At 40.5% G+C, this 24,183-nt stretch overlaps 1 protein-coding gene across 1 annotated transcript in view; it reads left to right on the forward strand.

The window, feature by feature from the left end:
- The window catches only part of PHEX (phosphate regulating endopeptidase homolog X-linked), a 204,588-nt gene extending 200,090 nt beyond the window's left edge, over nucleotides 1–4,498 (forward strand). The window contains exons 21-22 of the mRNA XM_041740362.1: nucleotides 1,272–1,348; nucleotides 3,891–4,498. Coding sequence (XP_041596296.1) covers nucleotides 1,272–1,348; nucleotides 3,891–3,993 — 180 coding nt within the window. The 3' untranslated portion in view covers nucleotides 3,994–4,498. The remainder of the gene's footprint in view (nucleotides 1–1,271; nucleotides 1,349–3,890) is intronic.
- The last annotated feature ends 19,685 nt before the right edge of the window (nucleotides 4,499–24,183 follow it).

Here is a 24,183-nt window from a genome sequence, read left to right on the forward strand (position 1 = left end):
TCTATGCACCCCTGCCAGATGATTCTTTTAAAAACAGGATTTTATCATTTTCTTGCTCAAACAGCATGTTTAAATATAGTTTAAGTTCTTTAGCTTGTTGCTCAAGGCTTCAGAACTCTGGCACCATCCTCTCTCCCCGCTGGTCTGCCATTGCTGCCCATTACGCACCCCACAGTCCAGCCACACCAAATGCCTTGCTTTTTCTTCTCTCTCAGATATAGGTCTTTGTTTGTTTTTTAAAAGATTTTATTTATTTATTCATGAGAGAGAGAGAGAGAGAGAGAGAGAGAGAGAGGCAGAGAGGCAGAGACACAGGCAGAGGGAGAAGTAGGCCCCATGCAGGGAGCTTGACGCGGGACTCGATCCCGGGACTCCAGGATCATACCCTGGACTGAAGGCGGCGCTAAATCACTGAGCCACCCGGGCTGCCCTCAGATAGGTTTTTCCTTCCATGTTCTCCTGCACTTGGAATTCCCCTCATCATCTCGTGTCTCCTAGTTCTTTTTGCATTTCAAGACTATGTCATGTTTCCAGACACATTTTAAGTCAGGATTAAGTCAGTTCCAGGGCAGGAACAAACAATACACGGACAGTTTCTTTTGTGGTTCTGCTCCCTGTCTGGCCAGTTGACGGTGGAGCTCCACTCATGGTTATTTCTCAAGGACTTGGGTGCTGGAGCCTTGATCTCAGCACGTGTTTACATGTTCACCATCAGAGGAGGAAAGTGAGATAAGGAAATGTCCAGTGGACCTTCCTGTGGCATCTTAGATTGTTCTTAAGACACTTGAAACTTCTGCTAGGTTTTTAAAACTTCCACAAGAATGTGCCATCTATCACTTCTTAGGGTGAGGCAAACAAGGCACTTAGCTTGCAGAATACTAACTTCTCATGACTATCCTCAATTCGGTTTTTCCTGTTCGAGTGAGTATGATTGACTTTGATAAGGGCAATATATTCCAAGCATTATATTATTTGGGTTAATACATTGTCTGATTCCTGGGCATATACACTATTCTCTAGATTAAAGAAATTTGCCTGGAAACCTTCCTAATTTACTCAAATTGTGGAATTATGCACAACAATAAAACCTTCTACCCTGGGGATTAGAATAATAGATGTTGCTACTGATGAAGGTTTTATCTGATCTACCAAAACTGTTTGTCATCCACTGAGTCTAAAATTACTCTTCGATATAATTTGCAGCAGTTAAAGTGGTAGAAAGTGTGTAACTGAAAAGGAAACATAATTATTGGGATGCTTTTCTCTTCTAGGTGAGGTGCAATTCCTACAGACCAGAAGCTGCCCGAGAACAAATCCAAATTGGTGCTCACAGCCCCCCGCAGTTTAGGTAAATGGGCAGAATGGTGACCCTAATTTTTACCTGTGCATCTCCCACCTCCTCCCCGACTCAGCCATCCCAGTGCTATACTAGATAGGAGATCTGAACAAAAGCCTGTATTGTGAACAGCGATATCTCCATTTTGCAGACAGAAGTATCTGGCCAAACAGAAACAGAGCATCTTTTCTTTCATTAGTAGGAAGCTAGTTTAGTCAGAATTCTCTCAAAAAAATTTCTGCAGGAGACATTCATGCATACCTCTAGTCCAGTGTTATCTCAAGGGATCCATGAGATAGTATAAGACTCCAAAGGTAGTTTAGAATCCAAATGATGGCTTTAGTATTAATTTGCATTTATTATCTTCCAGTTTTTAAAAGGCATCAGTCCATGGGTGCTCAGTAAACTGAAATATTTGATTTATCCAACCACCTACTTTTAGTGTGGAGGCCAAAAATGTCTCTTTCCTTAGACAAGGATGAGAGCTCACATACTGTGCCTTAAAACATAGAGCTCTGGTTTATTTTGTGTTATAGAATATCCTATTTAATGCCTCTTGTTCTTTCATGCAGCCAACTGGCAGACATGAATGAGTACTGCTTTCTGAATAGCTCTGAACACAAAAGAGGATGTATGGTGATATTTAGCTATTAGAATTCGTATCTGAAGTCAAAACTGTGTTTTAGCCTTTAGTTTGAATAATTTTTTTGCAACAGTTACTTCATGTGAAGGGAAAGGATTATGAATTACAATCTTATGTAATTGTCAGAATGTACAAAATAATAAGTGAAAATAAAATTAAGGTTAGTATACTTACCCAGTGCTAGGTTCCTAGCACAGTTTGAGGGAGATTTTTTACAGTTCGGGTCAGAGAGAATTATAATGGGAAATACAAGCAATGGGAAATACAAGAACTGTAATAATTTTTATTGATTGATTCTTTGCTTTGAACATGTTATATCTGGATAGCTTTATGTTTATTGAATCCATCAGCACAGTGCAGGAAAATCATCTAAAATTTCTCCTATATTTAAAAATCTTATTCCTAAAACCTTGCTTTAGAAATGCTTCAGATACTGGCTCTAAATTACCTAATAGCATAAAAACCTAATCACTGTGTTAGAAAATTCTCCCCCACTGGGCTAAACTGTCAAAAAAGTGCTGACAGTCTCTAATGGACCCAGATATGCTCCCACCAGTGACTGGTGCAGATGAAACCACACAGTAGATTAATTACGTAACAGATAAGATTTTAGAAACTAATTTCCTCTTACTGACTAGTTGCCTGGAATGTTGGATTTTAGCTGATAATTTGCAGAATGTACTTAACTAATTATCAGCTAAATTCTCTTTAACATTTGCCCAGGGTGAATCATGCTATGAAATATGCATTCCTACTCATACATCCCAGCTAAAACCCAAGAGGTTTGAATACAGGCCAGTGTATTCCTTCAAATGCCCATGGGTGACAAAGTCATTAGAGAAGAAATAGTAACTAAGAATGCTGAGTCTCTCTAGTCAAACCTTTGAACATGCAGTTGAATAAGAAATAGATGAGGGGGCAGTTTTTGCTGGCTTGTTAGTGATGTCTGCAGTAACTATAGATTTTGAGTACAGGAGGAATCACACAATGGAAATACCACTGCCAAGTAAAGTGCTGAGTAGGAACCCACAGTCTTTACTGCAGTCAGGGAACTTGCAAGAACACCAGAATTTGGAACTAACTGCAGTAAAGCATTACTCATCAATAACGAGTACACACCATTCATTAGTTTGTTGCGTGGACCAAATTCTAGGTAAATGTGAACCTTTAAACATAATAGGAATTAAGCAAAAGTGTTTTTGTAGATCGAATGAGGTCTTGAAAGATAATGATAGCAATAGCATGCATGAATCTTACAAACATAAAATATTGAGTGAAAGAAGCCAGGAACAACAGAGTGTGCATACTGTGTGATTCCATTCATATGAAGTTCAAAAACAGGCAAAGCTAATCTCTGGCAATGGAGGTCAGACTAGAAGTTATCCTTGGAGGTCCTACTCGTAGGGCACACAGTGGAGCCTTCTAGGTGCTGGAAATATCCCATGTCTTGATCTGGGTGGTGGTAACATGGATATATACACATGAACAAAATTGATGAGCCTTATATTTCAAGTGTGTGCACTTCATATCAGTCATACCTTCCATAGAAAGTAAAAAAAAATGAGAAAGCCTAAATATTGGTTAATCCTACATTTTATAGGAATCTGTAAATTTACAAGACTGTGCAATCATATAGATGACTTATAAGAATTGTAAATCCTACTGTATATAGGAATTTGAGGGTGTAGGGAAGATTAATAAGAGCAAATGCCAGGCATTCAGGAAGGGCTGGTTCTAAGCTCTGTGAATTTCTTTGGAAATTTACTTCTCCATTTTGGGCTTCAGTTGTCTCTCCTATAAACAGATGAAATGAATGCAACATCCCTGTGAGCAATAGGCTGCTACAGTTTTATCCAGAACCTGTTGATATAGAAGAATTAAATGACATGGGCTGTGACCTATCTTTTTCAGGGTCAATGGTGCAGTTAGCAACTTTGAAGAATTCCAGAAAGCCTTTAACTGTCCATCTAATTCCACGATGAACAGAGGCATGGACTCCTGCCGACTCTGGTAGCCGGACCGCTGGTTTATGCCATCCAGAGAGCCGTACGGTGCCAGTAGAGGCCACACTGAGCCCTCATCACCACTACCTTCAGCCTCTATTCCCCCGAGGACTCCTGTTTTCAGTGCATCTTCCATTATTTGGGTGTTGGTTGGGTTTAAACAATATATTCAAATGGTAGGGCTTAAGAAATGGAATATAAGAAGTGAACCAAGCAAGTATGTTTCTTTACAAAACCAAACCAACAAAAATAAATCCCTAGGCTACTTTTGTTAGAACATTATCTGCTGAATTGTTTCTCTTGTCCATTTTTAGTGTGTAGACAGTGAAGTGGTACAGACCATTTTAAGCCACAGCTTTGCAAGGGCCCTAAGTAGAATGTATCCAGAACAAAACTGAGTCTATTAAATCTGTAACTGTCGGTGATGAGGACATGTTCCTGGGTACCTGGTCGGCCTTACTGCTCTGCAGAATGCAATGCGAGGTTTTATGGATCGTCATTCCCAGCGTTTATTCACTCTGTGGTAGTTAAGTTAGAAATGTGTTGGAGTTTCGTTTTACAATTTTTTGCCTTTGGTTTTGCAGTCTGTTGGGATGAAAGTGCATCTCACAGCTTGTATCTGATGTAGCTGATTGCCCTGTTCAAGTCAGCATGAACAAAGCTGGCCAAAAGGGCCCTTGAGGAAGGGTTTCTGTTTATCAAGTAGAAAAAAGGAAAAAGGATGTGTCTTTAAGGCCAGAAGGAGTCAAAACTTCTAGTCACACAATGGTAGGGACTCTAGGAGATGAAATCTCCACCATTTGATCTCTTCTTCCCAAGCCTCAGTGATTCTGTCTGTCAGACACTTTTCTTTAGTTCAATTCTTACTTGTCTCGTTACCCTGATATATGTGCATTCTTCTGTTTCTGAAATAAGCGGGCATTGAGAAAGTGAAATTCTAATTCTCCGTTAGGGATGTATGGCTTTCATTCCCCGTTAGCGCCAAGGAACAAATACCATGTTGAGGTGGATGCAAAGTACCCTTGTGTTTTGGCTCAGCTAATGCTACTTCTCTTTGGAGGAAAGCTTTTTGAAAAATTTCTGGATTGAGGATATTTTCAAATCTATTGATTAAATTAAAAATTCCCTGCATAGTCCAAAGAAACACAATTTTGACTGTCCGAGCCTTGTAAAGGGTCTGTAAGGAAGAGCAGGACTAGGGTTTTGATCCTCAGGACTTTATGCTTTCAAGTGACCTCCTCCATCTCTTATTAGTGTGTGTGTAGGATAAAATCGTAATGGCCTGAAAGTGGTTACCTGGCATTTCCAGTTTCTTAAAATAGCTGTCCTCCCTCTGCATTATTCATCACATATGCGGTTTGGGTTAAGTGGGCCGATAGGAAAATCTCAAAAGTGAAAGGACAAATGCAGACTAACCATAGAAGGCTATTTTGCACCCCTGTGATTTGTTGTCCTTTTTTATTTTATTTTGTTAAAGGTAAGTGTGTGCCATGTCCTTTGTAACCATGGGAACTTTGAAAGGGAGAGAAATGCAGGGGTCCCATCATGAAGACAGCAGTCACACTGCTTTAGAGGAGAGCGATTTTCCCCTGGACTCCGTCCTATCCAAACGAGCAAACTTTTAAAGGGCAGCTACAGTTTTCCTCCTTTTTTTAAACAAAGGCTTAATGCAACCTTCATTCGTGTTTTTAAAAGCAAGTGGAATTAGGGTTGAGCTGCTGGGAGTGTACATGCTTTTTCTCTGAAAGAATCATCCTGATTTGGTTGAGACATACAAGATACTCCTTGTTTTATCCTGGCACTTGGACAGTCAAAACCAGCTGCGCTTTCTTATGCTTATTTGAATGGCATTTTCCTTCTAGATTTCTCTTTCTAAACTCCAAATAAACACATTCCTGCAGGTCAGAGAAAGTGTTTGATACAAGCATCTAATTAGGGCTCTGGAAATGGGAGTCAGTCAGTTAGTTGTTGGTTGAGGACAGCTGGCTGATGATCAGCTGGGGCCCTGTAGTTTCTGAATGATGTGGCTACCTTGTCCTGATTAACTTTACTTGACCGAAGTCAGTAACCCTGAAAGCTGTAGATAAGATACAATGGCCATTATCGACACAAAATAAGCCCAAATCATTGCTACTAGCTAGAACAATTTTCTGGTGGGGTTGGGATTTCCAAATACACCTCATGTTTAAATTTCAGATGACACTCATGTCCCTTCCACACTGATGGCTAAAGGAAGCAGTAGCTGATTAAGTGGTGGAGGGAAGAAGGTGAAATGCCAGTGGAAGGAGAGGTACAAAAGTAGGGAGAAGCTGGCCTCAATATGCCGCTGGAGAGAAAACAGGATTTGGGCAGCGCTTGCTCAGCACATTCCCTGGAGCAGAGCCATAAAGTCTTACAAAAATAATTATGGTAAATTAAACGGAAATGGGGTATTGGATCACAGACCAGGACTGCCAATAACACACTTCTCTGATTCACATACCAGATGTTCCACCAGTGAACTCTTGTCTGGGTGTTGGAAGGAGTAGGTTTTTTTGGAAAATTCTCCAGATTAGTCAAGGATTTTAGGTCTATTAAGTGTTATTATTTGAGCTGATCACCATTGCCCAAAGTTTGTTCAGCTTTTCACCAACCACACAGCACTGGCCTCCTATTCCCATTTTTTCCCTTTTACGAGACAGACTTGGACATGACTAATGCAGCCTCGGGATTCGTAAATTATCCTGAAGTTTATTCAGTGCCTTTCCTCAATGGAGCTTAAAGCATAGCACATAAATTTTATCTTCTTTAGCCCTGGAGCATCGCTAGAAAGCAACAAGGAATGATGGCTCACCACACGGGTGATGCTCATGCCAGAGAAGTGGAGAGAGGTTTGAAATTGCTTTGTCAAGTATCCCAGAATCAGGAAAGGCAGCGTCTTTGTTCTTTGGGCTGCTGAGCTCTGCATTAACCTTCATCCCTTAGATCAACCCCATTTCTAAGTACATTTATTCTCTTGGTATTTCTATAATCACTTAGCATTTGATAGGCTTCTTCTCTGATATTTTTAACATAATGTCGCAGTTGCATACTAAGTGAGGGAAGAATATGATTGTGTCATGCGGCAACATTGTCATCACCAGTGGCAGTGCCGCCACTGGTTTGAAGAAAGGTGTTCTTGCGTGATGCGTTTTCTATCTAAATGGTCATTATATTTTCTTCTACTTGTGAAACAATGTGAATAATCATTTTAAGGACAATAAAAGGTTGAAGATTTTGTTTCTTCTCTTTTTATTTTTATGTACGTACGTATGTATGTTTCCTCTCTTTTAAAAAAATATTAGAATCGATCGCATCTGTTAACATGCTCAGTTGTGTTTTAGACAATGCTATTTGTCCAAAAAGTACACAACGCACCCCTGGTTCCTTGGTTTAGGAAAGTGGGATTTGAATGCAGTGACTTTGTAGACACTGAGAGATTTGCGAGGTGGTCATTGTATTTTCTTCCAGAATATGAGTCAGCAGATGTGGTTTATTGCTTATGCAGGAATATTACTCTTGAGGAAAAGGGAGGCTTCTGAAGGAATTATCAGCCACAATAGGGCTGGTCTTATAAAAGTGCCAGTGAGCATTACAGTTAGTATCAGGCCAAAGAATCTCTGTGCGCTCTCACCTTTCTTTAACAACCTCGTCCATTTATAGTCAGTCACTCAATCAACACAGCATAACTGAACACCTTTTCGATTATATCATGGAACTAGCTGTATTTAAGCACATTATATGCTGTCCCTGGGCCTCCGTGAGACATGGGGAGACAGATACATAAACTGTTGGAATCACCCTGCTTTGTGGCAAGTGTGGTGATATCTAAGGAGATTGGGTTATGGTTTGGTGCATAGAAAAGGAATTACTTGACTCGACTCTGGTGGATGCTGTCCGTGCTCTCTCTCTCTCTCTGTCCAAATCCCAGCTAGTCCCCTTTCCTGAGCACCCTAACCTCACCTTCTGTGTGCTTCTCTAAGTGGCCATGGCTCTCTAGGATAGCTGCGCTCATGCTGCTGGAGCCTCTTTGCCCCAGGCACACTTAGAGAACTGCAGCAGCCTGGGATTTTGTATCCCCCAGTGACCTTTGGACAATGAATGATGCACGACAATGCAAGCCTGTCTGTCTTGCCTGAGTCCAGACAGATCTAGAGGCATACCACAGAATTCATACTATTCTATGGGAGCATTTTGAGGTTAGGCTGGTAGGGTAAGTAGAGCCCCCTATTGATAACCTTAAACATCTTTTCTGGGACAGCCCGGGTGGCTCAGCAGTTCAGTGCCGCCTTCAGCCCAGGGCCTGATCCTGGGGTCCCGGGATCGAGTCCCATGTCAGGCCCCCTGCATGGAGCCTGCTTCTCCCTCTGCCTGTGTCTCTGCCCCTCTCTCTCTCTCTCTCTCTCTCTCTCTGTGTGTGTGTGTGTGTCTCATGAATGAATAAATAAAATCTTTAAAAAACCCCACATTGATATGTTCTAAGATCCAGAGAAGTCCTGGTTTGTAGCTGGTGTGCCGTAGGGACTATGTACAGGAGATGGCTACCAGATGAGTTACAGAATTGGTGGGTAATAAGTGACTGAGTGTGGCCTGTTAGCACTCCTCTTAGAGAGTTTGCTCTAGTTTCTGAGCTGATTCTCGAAATAAGAATTCTTACGTAGGGGGCAGTGACAGAAGGAAAGATGTACAGAAATGGCAGTTTATGAGCGAGCTCCGGGGTGCGGACAGGAAGGAGGGACTTTGGGGAAATGGAGCCAAGGGGTCTAGAATTTCTCACGCTATTGTCTGTATGATAGATTTTATGAGACACAAGAAGTATGAGTCTGATTCAATTGTTAGGTATATATCTAAGTGGACCTGATCAAAATTTGATAGGCGAATATTTCCTGTTAGGTCTAAGGTATTTGCATGTCCCTCAAGTTCAGTGTTTTGTAAATTAAGATCACACTAGCTGTTGAAACATTATCTTAATGGCTTAACCCAATTTAAGTTTATTTCTTGTTTTCATTGCATACAAAATGGGTATTAATGGTCAGTGAGCCTCTCTCTTCCAGTTGGTGATTTAGGGACCCAGGTTCCTTCCACATGTGATTCAGCCATTTTCAACATGATTGAATACAGGCTCATCTGACAAGAAGCTGGTGGAGGGGAAGAGGCCATGGAAGATCCTGAGTGGAAGGTTTGGTCTGGTCCCAGGAATTGTCTATGTCACCTCTGCTCATACTCCATTGGCTAGAGCTCAGTCATGTGGCTAAACCTAACTGCAGGGAAGCTGGGATAGATAGGCCAGCTGTGTGCCTGGAAAGAAGAGGAAATGGGTTTTGCTGTCAGCTGGCAATCCTGGCTGCACCTTCTAAAGTGAAATACGGGACGGTAACTTTGAGGTCATCTGAATTCTGGGAAATTGCTTTTGGGCACAGCACAATGAAAATTTTAAAATGCCATCGGTAGCCTGCAGTTTATTCTGTAGGAGTCTTTTTAATTAACAGCTTAATTGGATAATTTAATCCCCTTTAGAATTGGAGATATGAAAATGAAAATGAGATACTCCCTGTGATCTGACAATACCGTGCTTTAATAAACACACCAAAGTGAGCCCGGAAATGAGCACCACAAAAGCATTACCATAATTTGTGATCAGTGAAAGAAAACCTGATCTATAATTTTAATTATTTCTGAATGGGTTAGATACATGTTTCATTTGAATGTGTATTTTGTTTTGTTAATTGCCTCAATTAGGAAGATAAGAGAATATAAGATTGTGTGGCTATGCTATAGATAGACAAATGTTCTAAGCTTTTAAAGTATATCCCATTGAGACAGTAAATAAAATATCCTATGAAATCAAATCTTGTGCTATGTTTTCTAGTATTTTTAGAGAATTTAGATGAAAATTGTTTTACTTTTCCATTATGAGACGAGAAGTTATTCTTCATATTCTTATTTTATGCTTTCTCCACTTGAAAGACAAATTGAGGCTCAGAGTCCAAGAAACAAAGACGAGTGCCCAAATACGAGCCACAATCTCAATTCTGGCTTGAGATCCATTTTACAGAGAACGAAGAACTGAGTGATTAAGTTGCAATCCCCAATGTAAAAGCTGCCTGAAAGACAGTATCATTTATGCTGGCAGGTGGGCTGAAATGTCTGCAGATGTCCTAAGCAAGAAGAGACATCTAGTTTACCATTTAGAAGTACACCCTGCCAATTTCCAAACTGATTCAGGAGTTAGTGGAATCAGTACCTTGCTTACAGTCACACAATCCTCCTACCCCACTGACATTTGATGAATGAAAAAAATAAGCCCAGAGCTAATTTATTTAAAAATTGACCAGATTTTCAATTGACATTTATAAATGATTTGTGTGTGTGTGTGGGTGGCCTAGTAATCTTTCATGATGAAAACAGACTCCATTTCCTGAGAACCCCCACATCCTAGGTGCTCTACTAGGCTCTTACGTGCTTTACAGCCAATCCTCACAGCAGTCTTGCACAGAATTGTTGCTGTTTCTACTTCACAGGCGAGGAATGCTTACGTGACTCACCACATTAGTAATTAGAGGAGTCAGAAAAAACGTCAGTTTTGTCTGACTTCAGAGCCCATTCTCTGATGCTCTACTGGGCATATGGAACAATGTTCACAAACATGATTTTGCCTTGTGACTTACCAAAGAATTCACATTATGTTCCAGAGTCATCTGTTAGAAAATAATGTGAAGAAAGGAGTCAGTTTACAGGTGTTTGTACTTGACAGTAGTTCCATCTTGAGACCTCCAGAAAGCTCTCTACAACCAGCTTCTTCATGGATAATGCCAGCCACCATTCAGCGAACATGTACCATGTGCCATGTATGCACTAAATGCTTTATTTATTTTCATTTTCTAATCATTACAACCATTCAGATACCTATTGTCCCCATTTTAGAGGTAAGGGAACCTATAGGTTAATGACTTGCCCATGATTGTATTTAGCTAGCAAGTAGCAGGGCCAGATTTGAATCCAGGTTTATCCAAGTGCTCCCTTAGGCAAACATATAACCTTGATGACCCTAAGTCCTGGATTTCTGGGCTGAGCTATCCCCCTATTTCAGTTGATAGATTTTCCCTAAATTTACCTATGTTCAGTCCTGTGACTGCCCATGCCCTCTCTGTTCAGTCTTCTAAAACCAGAATGTCCACCGGTCACTTTCTCCAGAGAACAAAGCCTCTGTGACCCTGCCTGTGGGTAGTTGAGCATGGGACTTCAGTTACTGACTTCCAAGCAGTCACCTTGTCTTTAACCCTATCATGCTTACTGACCTTCACTCTTATTTGGAGCTTCCAAGGCTTGAGGCCTGTGGTATTCTACAGGCTGCTTTAACTTGCTTTTAGTAGGGGTATCTATTATTTTTGCCCATGTGGGCTTATACCTTTTTTATATTTTTAGTGTCTTTTTTGTGAGAGGGAGTATAGATCGATATCTGAGTAACTGGAAGTCTACATTTTGCTTTCTAATGGGAAAACATAACAAAAATTTATTTTGAAAGAAATGCTGCTACAGATACAGTTCTATACTGAATTATTGTCTTTACCCAGCAATATCTGTAACTAAAGAGCCTAAAGCTTCTTTTTAAAACTGCTAAATATTGGGAGGTTTTGTTTTATGCAGAAACCAGTTATACTTTTTCACAGTTATTTTAATAAAACAAGCATCATGAACATTTGGTATTTTCCATTTCTCCTGAAGACATATAACTTAGTCTTTGGATAATTCATTTGAGATGAGAGGAATGTATCTCTGTCCACCTTCCAGAGTTGCCTAGGAATATGTTTAGGAGAATGCTAGAGTGGATTTGTCATGAATGTTCCAGAGGAAATTTTTACTTATCAACAAGCTCGGTCCTTGAAGATTCACATTTTAACTCTCATTTGCACACACACACACACACACACACACACACACACACAGTCATGGTGCAGACTGAGTTTGGGTTAATGCACATAGTTTGTTGGGAAGAAATAAAAGCCTTTTTAAGCATAAATGGTTCTTTAGGAACTGAAAACTCAGTGCCTCAATTTTATTGTAAGCATTGAATAAACCATTTTAAAGCATTCAGCATGTTAAACCTACTCTACAAATACTACCAATAATGAAGATGCTCCCCCACCCAGGTCCATCGGTGATATGTACAAAATAATATTTATTGTAGAATGAGAAAGAAAAACCGACTATCATTTAACTTCTGCCTACCACACGTGAGGCACGGTGCTAGCTGTCATATTGCATTTTGATTAATCCAGAGCTTTGGTGACCTTAACCCCAAACTTCACAAACAATACTGTAATAAAAGCATTGTAATTCCTATGTTTTAAAACCCTTCAGTGATCTCTCCATAGCATTTACAATAAAACCCAAACTTAGGCTGACCTAAAGGCACTGCGTGACCTGGCTATTTCTCCATTGTCCTGGCTCCATTGCCTTTTTGCCTAGTTACACCGGTCTTCTTTCCTTTCTCAAATTTACTAGGCTTTCTCCTACCTTCTCAGTCTCAGGGCCTTAACTGCTTTGCCTAAAATGGTCTTTGCATGTCTTTCTTATGACTCTAGCACAGTTAGGGCCTCTCACTTCATCTTCCATCCCCTCAACTAGCTTACACCAGCCTAGACCTTTTTTTTAAAAAAAATTTATTTAATTTATTCATGAGAGGCACAGAGAGAGAAGTAGAAACATAGACAGAGGGAGAAGCAGGCTCCTTGCAGGGAGCCCGATGTGGGACTCGATCTCTGGACCTGGGATCATGCCCTGAGCCAAAGGCAGATGCTCAACCCTCAGCCACCCAAGAGTCCCACAGTAGCCTAGATCTAAGTGCATTTGCCAGTTTCTTTCCTTCCTTCGTTCCCCTCCCACTCTCCTCTCCCACCCCACCCCATCTGCACTCTTTCTTTCTTTCTTGGCCCTTATTGATAAGTAAAAATTTCCTCTGGACTGTTCATGACAAATCCACTCTAGCATTCTCCTAGACATATTCCTAGGCAACTCTGGAAGGTGGACAGAGATACATTCCTCTAAATTAATTCTCCGAAGATAAATTATACATCTTTAGGAGAAACGTTCGTGAATGCTTGTTTTATTAAACTAACTATGGAAAAATAAGATTGGCTTAGGCATAAAATAAAACTTCCCAGTATTCAGGGAGGATCGTCCCTTAGGTGTTGAGGAGCAAGAGGAAAGAGGCTAGTGTGGCTAGAGCAGAGTGAGGTGAGGAAGTATATAGAACAAGATGATGCCAGAATGAAAACAGGCATTCAGATTGTTGATGGTCATGTGGGTCATTGTAAGAACTCTCATTTTCACTCTGTGAGATGGGAAGCCAGTGGAGGCTTTTGAGCAGGAAAGTGACAAGATGTGATTCATGATTTCCAGGGTGATTCTGGCCGTGTTGAGAATGGACTGTGGATGGGCAGGGAAGAATCAGGAAGACCAGTTGGAAGACAGTTGCAGTCATCCAGGTGAGACAGCATGGTGGCCATGTCCAGGAGGGTCACGGAAGAAGTAGTGACCAAAGGATCAATAACAAAATTTCAGAAAAAGACTCCTTCATAACCTTGCTACCTTAAAATTTCCAATTATTTCTTTTGTATGTGTCCTTTTCCATGTTTCTCCCTGGATCCAGACATAATTACATGGTATAATTTTAGAGCCTAATGATTTCACAGGATTTTTCATTTGATAGTATTGGCATGTATTCATGGTGCTTCATGCTGTTCCATTTTAGTGGCAGCTTAATATTCTTTCATGTTTCTATGGCATAATTTATTCAGTCATTTCTTTATTATTAGAAATTTATTATTGATTTCATTTTTAACTATTGTAAATAATACAGAGATAAATAATATGTAGAGTTTTTTTCCTTTCCTCTTGATTTTTCCTTAGAATTAATACTTAAAAGTGAATTTACTTGTTCAAAGGAGGCCTGTATAAGCTTTTGAAATATGACAAACTGCTTGTTAACAAGGTTACATACATCATTTTACAACAGGACTGGATCAGAAAAGGGTCCTGCCCTATTCTGGTGGATGTGTAAGCCAACAACTACAATATCAAGCATAAGGGTGGGTAATATAAGAAGGTGCCCCATTTAGTAAAATATTATCAGCTCTAGGTGTTATTAATTTCAACTAAATTGATAATTTGCATCTATCAAATATATAAAAGTGTGACTGGTTGTTTAACTTTACTAATTAGCTTTTGGCTTTTTTATTTCTCTTGATGTAGATAACCCACATATCAATGTGCTTTGTCTATTAAGCTCTTAAGATCTTGATTTTTTTCTTTTCAATTACATGAGATTTTTATTGCTTGTTACTTGTAGCTATTAAACAGAACAAATTCTACTTCTGTGCTCTGATTCTTGTCTTCGTTCTTTTCCAACTAGTAGTGTTCTTCTGTAAGGTCGTAGAGACATGCAGGATGTTCTGGTTCATACAGTTTGCCTTGCTGGAATAAACTTTATACAAAGGAATATTTTTTAAAAAGTTAACACAAATTTAGGAAGAATACAGTGTTAAATGCATATTAGTTAACTGAATAAATATTTATTGAACTATTGAACCACTTGCTAGATACTATTCTAGGGCTGGGAATACAGTGATGAATAAGAGTTCTAGCTCCCAATTATTTAACAATTTAAAAAATTACTTTACAATTCGCAAGGAAAAGTAGATATGTAAATAACAATTTCAACAGTGTAATATATCATAGAATAGAGGTGAACACAGGGTTCTTTGGGAATGGGACTGGATAAAACTATTTATAGAGCTAAGCCATGAAATAATTACAATGCCCTCAGCTGTGAAATCAAAGTAATAATAAGAAATGAATAAGGCAGGCAACTCAATAGGAAATTGGGCAGATGACGAACTTGTTCATGAAAAAGGGTATCCAGATTGCCAACAAATACATGAAAAGGTGCTTAACTTCTCTGGTCATTAAGGAAATGCAAACTAAAAGCACAATGTGATTCATTTATGTTCCCCTCTCTGTAGGATGGCTAAAATAAAGGATTTAGACAAATGGAACTCTCATATACTGCTGGTGAGTTTATAAATTGACACAGCCACTTTGGGAAACTGTTAGGTGGTACCTTCCAAGGCTAAAGAGACGTACATCCTGTGACCCAGCAACTCTACCTCTAGGTATTAAGCTGTCATCTTAGTAGGTGGAAAATGGTCGAATATTTGCAATTTCATAGTGCTCAACCTAATGTATATCCAGTAGAAAGGCACGTGTATGTCCACCAAAAGGCATGTAGAAGAATGTTCGCAGATGTACTCTTTGTAATGATCCCAGACTGGAAGCTATCCAGATGCCCATCAACAGTATAGCCAGTAAGAAGCCGAATATTAGTCTACAATAGCAAGAATGAACAGACAGCTACGTACAAAGGAGTGCTCATCAGAAGCATAATATTGAACAAAAGAAGCTACACACAAAGCATACTTTATGATTCCATTTATACGAAACATAGTAAAAATATGTAAAACTAGCCTGTGCCATTAGAAGTCAAAAGAATGGTTGCCCTTTGAGGGTTAGTGACTGGAAGTTCCCAGGAAGTGGGCTTTTGAGGTATTGGTAATCTTAGGTTTCTTGATCTGGATGCTATTTATGTTAATGATCTGTGTACTTTTATGTATGTATATTTTATTATAAAATTTAAAATAACAGTGAAGGGACACCTGGGTGGCTCAGTCAGTTAAATGTCCATCTTCAGCTTTGGCCATGATCCCGGGAACCTGGGATAAAGCCCCACTTTGGGCTCCCTGTTCAGCAAGGAGCCTGCTTCTCCTTCTCCCTCTGCTGTTCCCCCCTACCCATGCTTGTGCTTTCTCTCTCATGCCCTCTCTCTCTCTCAAATAAAAAAAAAATCTTTAAAAAATAATAGTAAAATAAATACAGGATAGTCCACATAAGTTCATAGTTTTTTGCCCACAACAAATGCTTTGATATTTTTTGAGGGAAATATATCAAACTCCTTCAAAAAATATTTTCTCTGTCCATTTTTTGAGCTCTTCAGTGGTACTCTTGGGTAAATCTGCATTTGTTACAGGAACACAGGCAAGACACTAGACCAGCTATGGGATCTCTCTGGGAATTCCTTCTTGGGAGAGATATAGCTGGACTTGATTTTTTGTAGCATCCACTGGAGACAGGGAGTAAGCAAAGAGCAGAGAGTTCCAGGCAGAAAGGCCAGACTGCTGGAAAGCATGGTGGGGAGAAATAAACTCATTGGGAGGGGCTAGAAGTGGCTTGCTAGAGCTAGAGATTGAAGAGTAGCCAAGGAGGGGTTAGTGATAAACAAAATAGCTTGGCAGAGGCCAGATCAAGAAGGGCCTTGGAGGGTTACGCTGCTGAGTTTGGACTTGATCCGGGAGGCATTTGGAAGCCACTTAACAATTTAAATCAAACGAGTGACACACATGGATTTCTATTTAATGAAGAGTAAGCTGGTGGTGGTGTGGAGAACACTTGGGGATAAGACTAAAACCTTGGCACCAGTTAAGAGGCTTTGAAGTACTCCACAGGAGATATGACATGCTGCTACCATGGGATGGGGAGGTGGGGGCACGAAGGAGGACTCTTCCAACTGCACTTGCCAATAGATGGCTTTGGAATCTACTTGTAGGCATGGCACTTTATTGTTTTAGTAAAAAAAAAAATGAGAACCTTTAATGTGATAAATAATGAGACACATCTAGCCTTCTTCCTGTCTTTCTACGGTTGCATAGGTCAAAGGACACTGAATGTTCAGTTGGGTGCCTGGGTGGCTCAGTTGGTTAAGCGTCTGCCTTCGGTTCAGGTCGTGATCCTCAAGGCCCTGGGGTCGGGCTCCACACTCAGCAGGGAGTCTGCTGGACATTTCCAGTTCGCCTCTCCCTCTGCCCAGTTGTGCACACGCTCTCTCCTTCCAATAAATAAATAAAATCTTTTTTTAAAGAAATGACTCACTGACACATTTCATATTTTTTCAGTGGAGGATCATGTGGGTCATCTGCACTAGCATGCAAGCTTCTTGGTTTGGCCAAATGAGTCAGTTGAGGGGGAAAAGGTAATTGACCTGAGAAGCCCTCCGTTAATGCTGTTCTGGAGCTAGAAAACATGTGCTACCTACCTATGTACACTGTCATGTATCATTGTAAAAATCTTTGCATGTGTTTGTATGATTATAGAGGTGCAAAAAAAAGTATGAATCAACACACACACAGACACACACAGACACACACATACACATAGACTAGAAACTTACGCAAGTATGCGATACTCCTGAGATTTTAGATATGGAGATTATCTACGTATAGAAAGAATAAGATAAATTTTAATTTCATGTTCCCTCTCATTTTAAGGGTGACGTTTGGGTGACAGAGGATCTGGATGATATTTTCCTTAGTTTAATTACCTCATTGCACTTCCTTCCTTTCAATTTTGGTTTTTATAAACGGGAACACTGTATTAATCCATTCTAATTAAAACCCAGCCATGCAATCCTTCAGTTAAAGAAACAATTTTTAGTCTGCCTAGGATATCATTTAGTCCAAAATTGCCTCTATCGCTTTTGGAATTATCACCACTGCAGTGCTCTGGTGACCACTGGGGCGACAGCTTTCCTAGCTGATTTTATTCTAAAAATATCAGGAATTGGCCAAGAGCCTTTGCTCTGGAGAAAGGTTCAGAGCTTTTCCACGGGGGCCTAAACAGAGTGCGAAAATTTCTATTCCTACAGCAAAAGGAGATGGGAGTTATGGAAGGCACAACAAGCAGAGGCCTAAGTTCACCTCCTGCTTGTCCACAGAACACCTCTTCACCTCCTGGCTGCCAGAGGAGCCACGCTATTCTTAGCCATCTCCTGCGAAGGTAATTACACAAAAGCCCTCTGAAGCCCATTTCTGCATTTGTCCAAGAAACTCTTTTACCTTCTGTGAATCCCTCATGTTGTATGTAACTAAGCCCTTGGTCTGCCCTTAGCCAGATGGGAGGACAGCCAGGCTTCAGGTCTCCAGCAGAGCCCTTTCTGTACCCGAAGACAGCCGTCTCGTCATCATGCCACCCTCCTTCCCTTTGCCCACACCAAAAGCATGTCTCTGGAGCTTCTTCCTCGTTATTCTCCTTTCTGTCACTTCTATGATCCTCTTCCTTTTAACTCTTGCCAGACACTTTTCAGGGTTGGACCTGGTACCATGCAGAGCCCCCAGCTGATCTTGCTCTCCGATGGATCGAGAAGGGAAATGTAGAGTTAAAGAGAGTCTGGGAAGGCAGCAGAGGGAGTTGAGGTGGGTGCCTCTTACCCACAGCTGTGGAGTAAAGCCAAGCACAACTGAGTCATGGGTCAGAGGGCCTGGATGTCAGTACAAAACCAAGGCCCCCGTCCCAGGGAGCATCCTCACAAAAACAAACCTGAGTCCAAAGGCCTTGAGGGTCCTGAAGTCTGGGGAGAATCCAGCAGAATTGCTCAGTGAAGGGAGCAGTCTGGACGTAGCCTGGGTAACGAGTGGGCAGCTACAGCCTTTAAAATCAATTCGTCTGACTGTCATGGGGTGGAGAGGAGCAGGGGTCTCCCAAATAGCTGATGGGCTGATCAGAGTGAATTCAGGATAGCATTCTTGTTACCTTCTCAGACCTAAGACAGAATTCTTCTACAGCACTAAACACAGACCTCGGAGCTTCTGGTAGACCAGGACCAGACTCGGGAGGATGTTGAATAAGCATATGTGCTTCAGGCTAAACGGGTCTTCCCTTTTTATTATTATTTTTAAAGATTTTATTTATTTATTCATGAGAGACACAGAGAGAGAGGGAGAGACACAGGCAGAGGGAGAAGCAGGCTCCATACAAGGAGCCCAGTGTGGGACTCGATCTCAGGACCCGGGATCATGACCTGAGCCAAAGGCAGACGCTTAACCACTGAGCCACCCAAGTGCCCCTAAATGGGTCTTCCCTAATTGGACCATGTGACAGTCTTTTGAACTTCAAAACTTAAAGTCCTCTCTTCCCTTCTCTCCATTGCCTGCTCCCATTAAATTCGTCACCAGACTGTGGCCTTTCAGTGTCTCCCTCATGCTTGTTCCTTTTATCTTCTATGTTCCTGCTCTGACTTAACAATCTCAGTTCTGAACTGTAACTTGCTTCCTAATAAGACTTTCTGATTCCTCTTCCAGTTTGCCAATCTACATCATGCTCTGCTCCCTTTCTTTCATATCTTTGCTTGATGATTCTGAATTACCTCTTGAGAACATCTTTCCTTTGAACACATGGATTCTCCACATCTGTCTTTGTCCATTCGCTTCTCGTGACTTGGAAGGCCAGTTAAATTCTATCTTTAAGGATGTAGAGATCTGATCTTAGTTCATTCCAAATCCTCTTGACTAGAAGTTTTCTATGTACCCAGAACTCTTAGAGCACTTTCTGTCCATTTTCCTAGTTAAAAAGAAAACTGAGGGCCCCATATGGCATCACATATGTTAAGGCCCCAAGTCAGTAAAGCAAGACTCAATACCTAACCCAACTGCAGTTTCAAGCCCCTAGGAATGTCACCTTGAACCAGTCAGCAAGGGGATTTCCTGGTCAGCACTAGAAGCTTTATTGATAGACCCCTCGGTTCCCCTTAGGAGGACAACCTTGCCTAAGACAATAGAGTCTTTGCTAATAATTTCTTTTTCCCCACTCCCATTCTACCTTTAAAAACCTTTCTTTTCTGTAGTCCTTTGGAGCTCCCCCTACTGGCTAGGTGGGATGCTGCCCCATTCAGGAATCCATCAATAAAGCCAGTTAGATCTTCGAAATTTACTTGGCTGAATTTTTGTTATTTACCAGCCTCATCCAACCTTGTACTGTACTGGGTTATTGGCTTTCAAATCTGAGTGTTGATTTCCTGGTCTAGAGTTTTAAATATTTTTATGGCTAAAAGTAGGCTTTTAGCAGTAAGGATACCACTCTAAATAGTTTAGCATGGTCCCAAAGGTATCAAATCTGCTGTGGATTCAGTGTAGTTACAATGCTACAGTACAGTGATGCTCAATATTTTTCAAAGATGAAGATCTCTCTGTTTTCTTGTTCATTGTCAACAGTTTTTATTTCCTGCATGTGTGGCATGATTCATTGATTGAAATTTTCAAAAAGCATAATTACCAGAAGCTTTTATCTTTTTATTTATTAAAGATTTTATTTATTTATTCATGAAAGACACAGAGAGAGATAGGCACAGACACAGGCAGAGGGAGAAGCAGGCTCCATGCAGGGAGCCCGACATGGGACTTGATCCCGGGCCTCCAGGATCACACCCTAGGCTGAAGGTAGCGCTGAACCACTGAGCCACCCAGGCTGCCCAACCAGAAGCTCTTATGGATTTGATAATGCTTTGCACTGAAGTTTCATTTAAGTGTGCAATGTCCACATGTATTTGGAAATCGGTAGTGTGGTATTCGTAAGATGTTTTTATTTATTTGGTCTACAGATAATTCTTAGTGAGCTTGTGGTTTTGCTGACCCTTGAAATAATGTTGGCTCCCCCTGTGTCCTGCTGCCCCATTATTTGGGCATATCATTATTATTATTGCCTCGTAGGGCTGTTGTGAGGATTCAGTGAAATACCATGTATTAGGTACATGATATAGTGTTTGGCATTTAAGTGATCTCCATCTTGCTTTCCCTTTCCTGTGTCACGATCAGCCAGTTTTGAACACGGGGAAATTCTGAGGCCTTCTGGGCAGTTTGGCTCAGATGGGACAGATTTTAAGGCAGTGAAAGGGGGAGTGGGGGTGGGAAGGCCATGTCTCTGAGAGTACAGGTGAGAAGGCATAAAAGATCACCTAGAGCAGCAGTTCTCCAACGTTTTACTCTCAGGATTCCTCTACCCTCTTAAATATTATTAAGGACCCCAAAGAGCTTTTGTTTATGTGTGGTATATCAATTGAGAAACTTTAAAATATTTATCATTTCATTTTAAAATAACAACAATAAACCATCACACATTAACATAAACAACACATTTTTATGAAAAATATGTTTTCCAAAAGGAAAAACATTAGTGAGAAGAGCAGCATTGTTTTAAATTTTTGCAAATCTCCTTAATGTCTAGCCTGATAGTAGACAGCTGGATTCTCATAATTGCTTCTGCATTTAATCTTTTTTTAAAAAAAGATTGATTGATTGATTTGAGAGAGAATGAGAGAAAGTAGGGGCAAGGGGCAGAGGTAGAAGGAGAGACAGATTCTCAAGCAGACTCCCGGCTGAGTGTAGAGCCTGATTCAGGGCTCAATCCCAGGACCCAAGATCATGACCTGAGCCAAAATCAAGAGTCAGCCACTTAACTGACCGAGACACTCAGGAGCCCCTGCATTTAATCTTTTGTGATATTTGGTTTGGTGAAATATAGGAAGAAAGTCCAGGCTCATACAGATATAGTGTTGGAAAGGGGAGGAGTATTAGAATAGCCTCTCAGATCATTGTGGATATTGTTCTTTGAAACTAAAACAAAATTCAACAATAAGTGGTAGTTTCTGCAAGGTTAGTTGCAATAAGGAATCCAAAACATATCAGTGAGTTTTCATACTATGTTACACTGACATCCACTACTGTCTTGATTGTAAATGGGTCTTTTAATCATGCATGATTCTGTAACATCAGCCATTGGTTATTTGGAAAATAGTGGTCCCCCAAGTTATGCGGAACTTGCAAATTTTGGCACATTTCATTAAACAATTTCAAAAAATTAAGTTCAATATTAATCACCACTGATCTCATCAGGTAAGTCTTTAGTACTGGGAAGCTGTCAGGATCATTAGAAATTCTAATTTTCATTTAAAAGATTGAATTTTATAATTGGCAACAAATAGTTGTTTTTCTTTAAGTGACAGGCTAATTTTGTTCATTTTTGAGAAACTGTCTGCCAGATACTCAAGTTTGAATAGCCGTAGTTTAACTGTTCTTTCAAGTGAAAACAGTGTTCCAGAAAAAAAGTAGATAGTTCACCTTCCAATTCAAATGATGGCATAAATACTTTTCCTTGAGATAGCCATTATACTTAGGTATGCAGCCGAAGTGCTTCATGCGTACTTTTCATTTTGCCATACCAAATAGGAAGAAGACGTGTAGTCAAGGGTTGGGATTTATTAGCGCTAATAATTTTTAGAGCTTAATCAAGGACATTCTCAAGTGAAACTGGAGTTTTCGTTTTACTGAGTGAGTGACAGTAAAAAATACAGAGGTGACTAGTATAGGTTTGAGGCCATTGCCTTGCTTCATGCTTAGATGCCAGCACTTTCATCCACCATTGCTTTTTGCATCATCATCACCAATGTCAGATGGTAAGAAAAGGCAAACAATGCCTTAGTATTATTATGGAAATAGTTTTGACCTCAAGGACCCTTGGAAAGGGCCTTGGAAATCCCTAGAGGTCTGTAGACCACATTTTGAGAACCACTGCTTTCAACTTTTGCAGAGGGTCAGCCCTCCCTCCCAGGAAGTAAAGTATAGCTATTGGCACATTTGGGATTCGAGCTGAGGTCTTTTTCACACAGGGCAGTTTGCCTTACTTTTTGGAAACCGAGATGGACTTTTTATTTCTTTGCAGAACTGAAGGCATCTGGCTTGGGAGCACGATTATTCTCCACTCACCTTTAAACTGCCTCAGCTATTACTAAGTCTCTGGCAGTGATATGTTGATTATGTGAATTTAAAGCCCACAGGAGCCAGAGGAATGACAGATCAGATTCCCTTAAACGAGAAATAAAATCCAGGAGCCTGGCAGCGGGACATACGGCTCTCGCTCCTGCCGACCTTTGGTGTCACTCTGGTAGAATGACTGCTTCTGGGCCAGATGGCATGTGGCTTACACGGAGATGTCTCAACCTGTTTCCTAGCATTAATTGTGCATGTTGATACTCTTGTTTTGTGGAGTCCATAATTCTTCATTCTCCGCCTCATTCAGATTTCTTTTGAGGCAGCTAAATTCTAACAGGCCCCCATGAATCAAAACAATTTTAAAAGGTCTAATTTATTCCTTTTTAAAAAATATTTATTTATTGGAGAGAGAGAGAGAGATCACAAGCAGGGGGAGCAGGAGAGGGAGAAGCAGGCTCCCTGCTGACCAGGAAGTTGGATATGGGGGCTCCATGCGGGGCTCCATCCCAGGACCCTGGGATCACGACCTGAGCTGAAGGCAGACACTTAACCTACTAAGCCACCCAAAAGTTCCAATTTCTTTTAAATCTCCAAGCCCAAACCATTTTATATCCAATCACTGTTACAGGCTGACAGACGCCGAATTTCTCTTTTGTCAATTGAATGTAAGTCTAGCAACTTTTATGACCAACAAGATTGAAGGACAGGGTGTCTTGCCCTAAAGGAGACTGCTGAATGGAAGCCCATTTAACTTTTTGTTTAAAGGCAGCTTTTCAGGTGTAGCAAGATAGCTTCTTAAATCTGATGGGTATAAATGGAAGGTCAATACCCTTTATCTTATCAACAATTTCACCAAATAATATTTATTAAGGGTTTTCAGGTCCAGCTTCTCAGCTATAAACAAACAAACACTCAAAGCAGAGTTGTTGGCAGTGCTGAACCAGAGCAGCTCTGGGTGTGAAATGTCTAGACTAGACGTTAACGTAGCCGGTCTATGGTAAAGCATGCTTTCATGACTCAAAGGCTGAACTTAGAATGTATTTCTAAAATAATTTGAAGTAGGCCCAATGAGCAACAAAAGCAAATTGAGCCAAGTAGGAAAGAAAGCTGGCTTTTTTCATTCAGGGTTAGGTGTAAGGACAAAATTCTGTCATAGGAGAAATGTCTCAGTTTCGCCAGAGAAACATTGGTTCTAGGAAAGAAGAGAAAATAAGTTATGGACATTATGTTTGACAGACTTTTTCTCTTTGTATTCACAGTATTTGAATTATGTGCACATTGCTAAAAAATAAAAAAAATACTGAGCTCTCATAAAGATCCTGGCAAGCAAATAATTGTACTTGTAAGACAGGAACATGTGCAGATGTCTTAATGCTCTAAGTTTAGGTTTTGCTCAGAATTCTGGTTTGTTGTTTATAATAGGGGCAGTACATCCATTCTGTTGTAAGAACCACTTTGCCTTATGAAGAAGTACATCCTTTTTTAAGCCAAAATAATTTCAAATTATCTGAAATTCAAATCAGTATATAACAA

This window comes from Vulpes lagopus, chromosome X (genome assembly GCF_018345385.1).
Source record: "Vulpes lagopus strain Blue_001 chromosome X, ASM1834538v1, whole genome shotgun sequence".
Lineage (NCBI taxonomy): Eukaryota > Metazoa > Chordata > Mammalia > Carnivora > Canidae > Vulpes > Vulpes lagopus.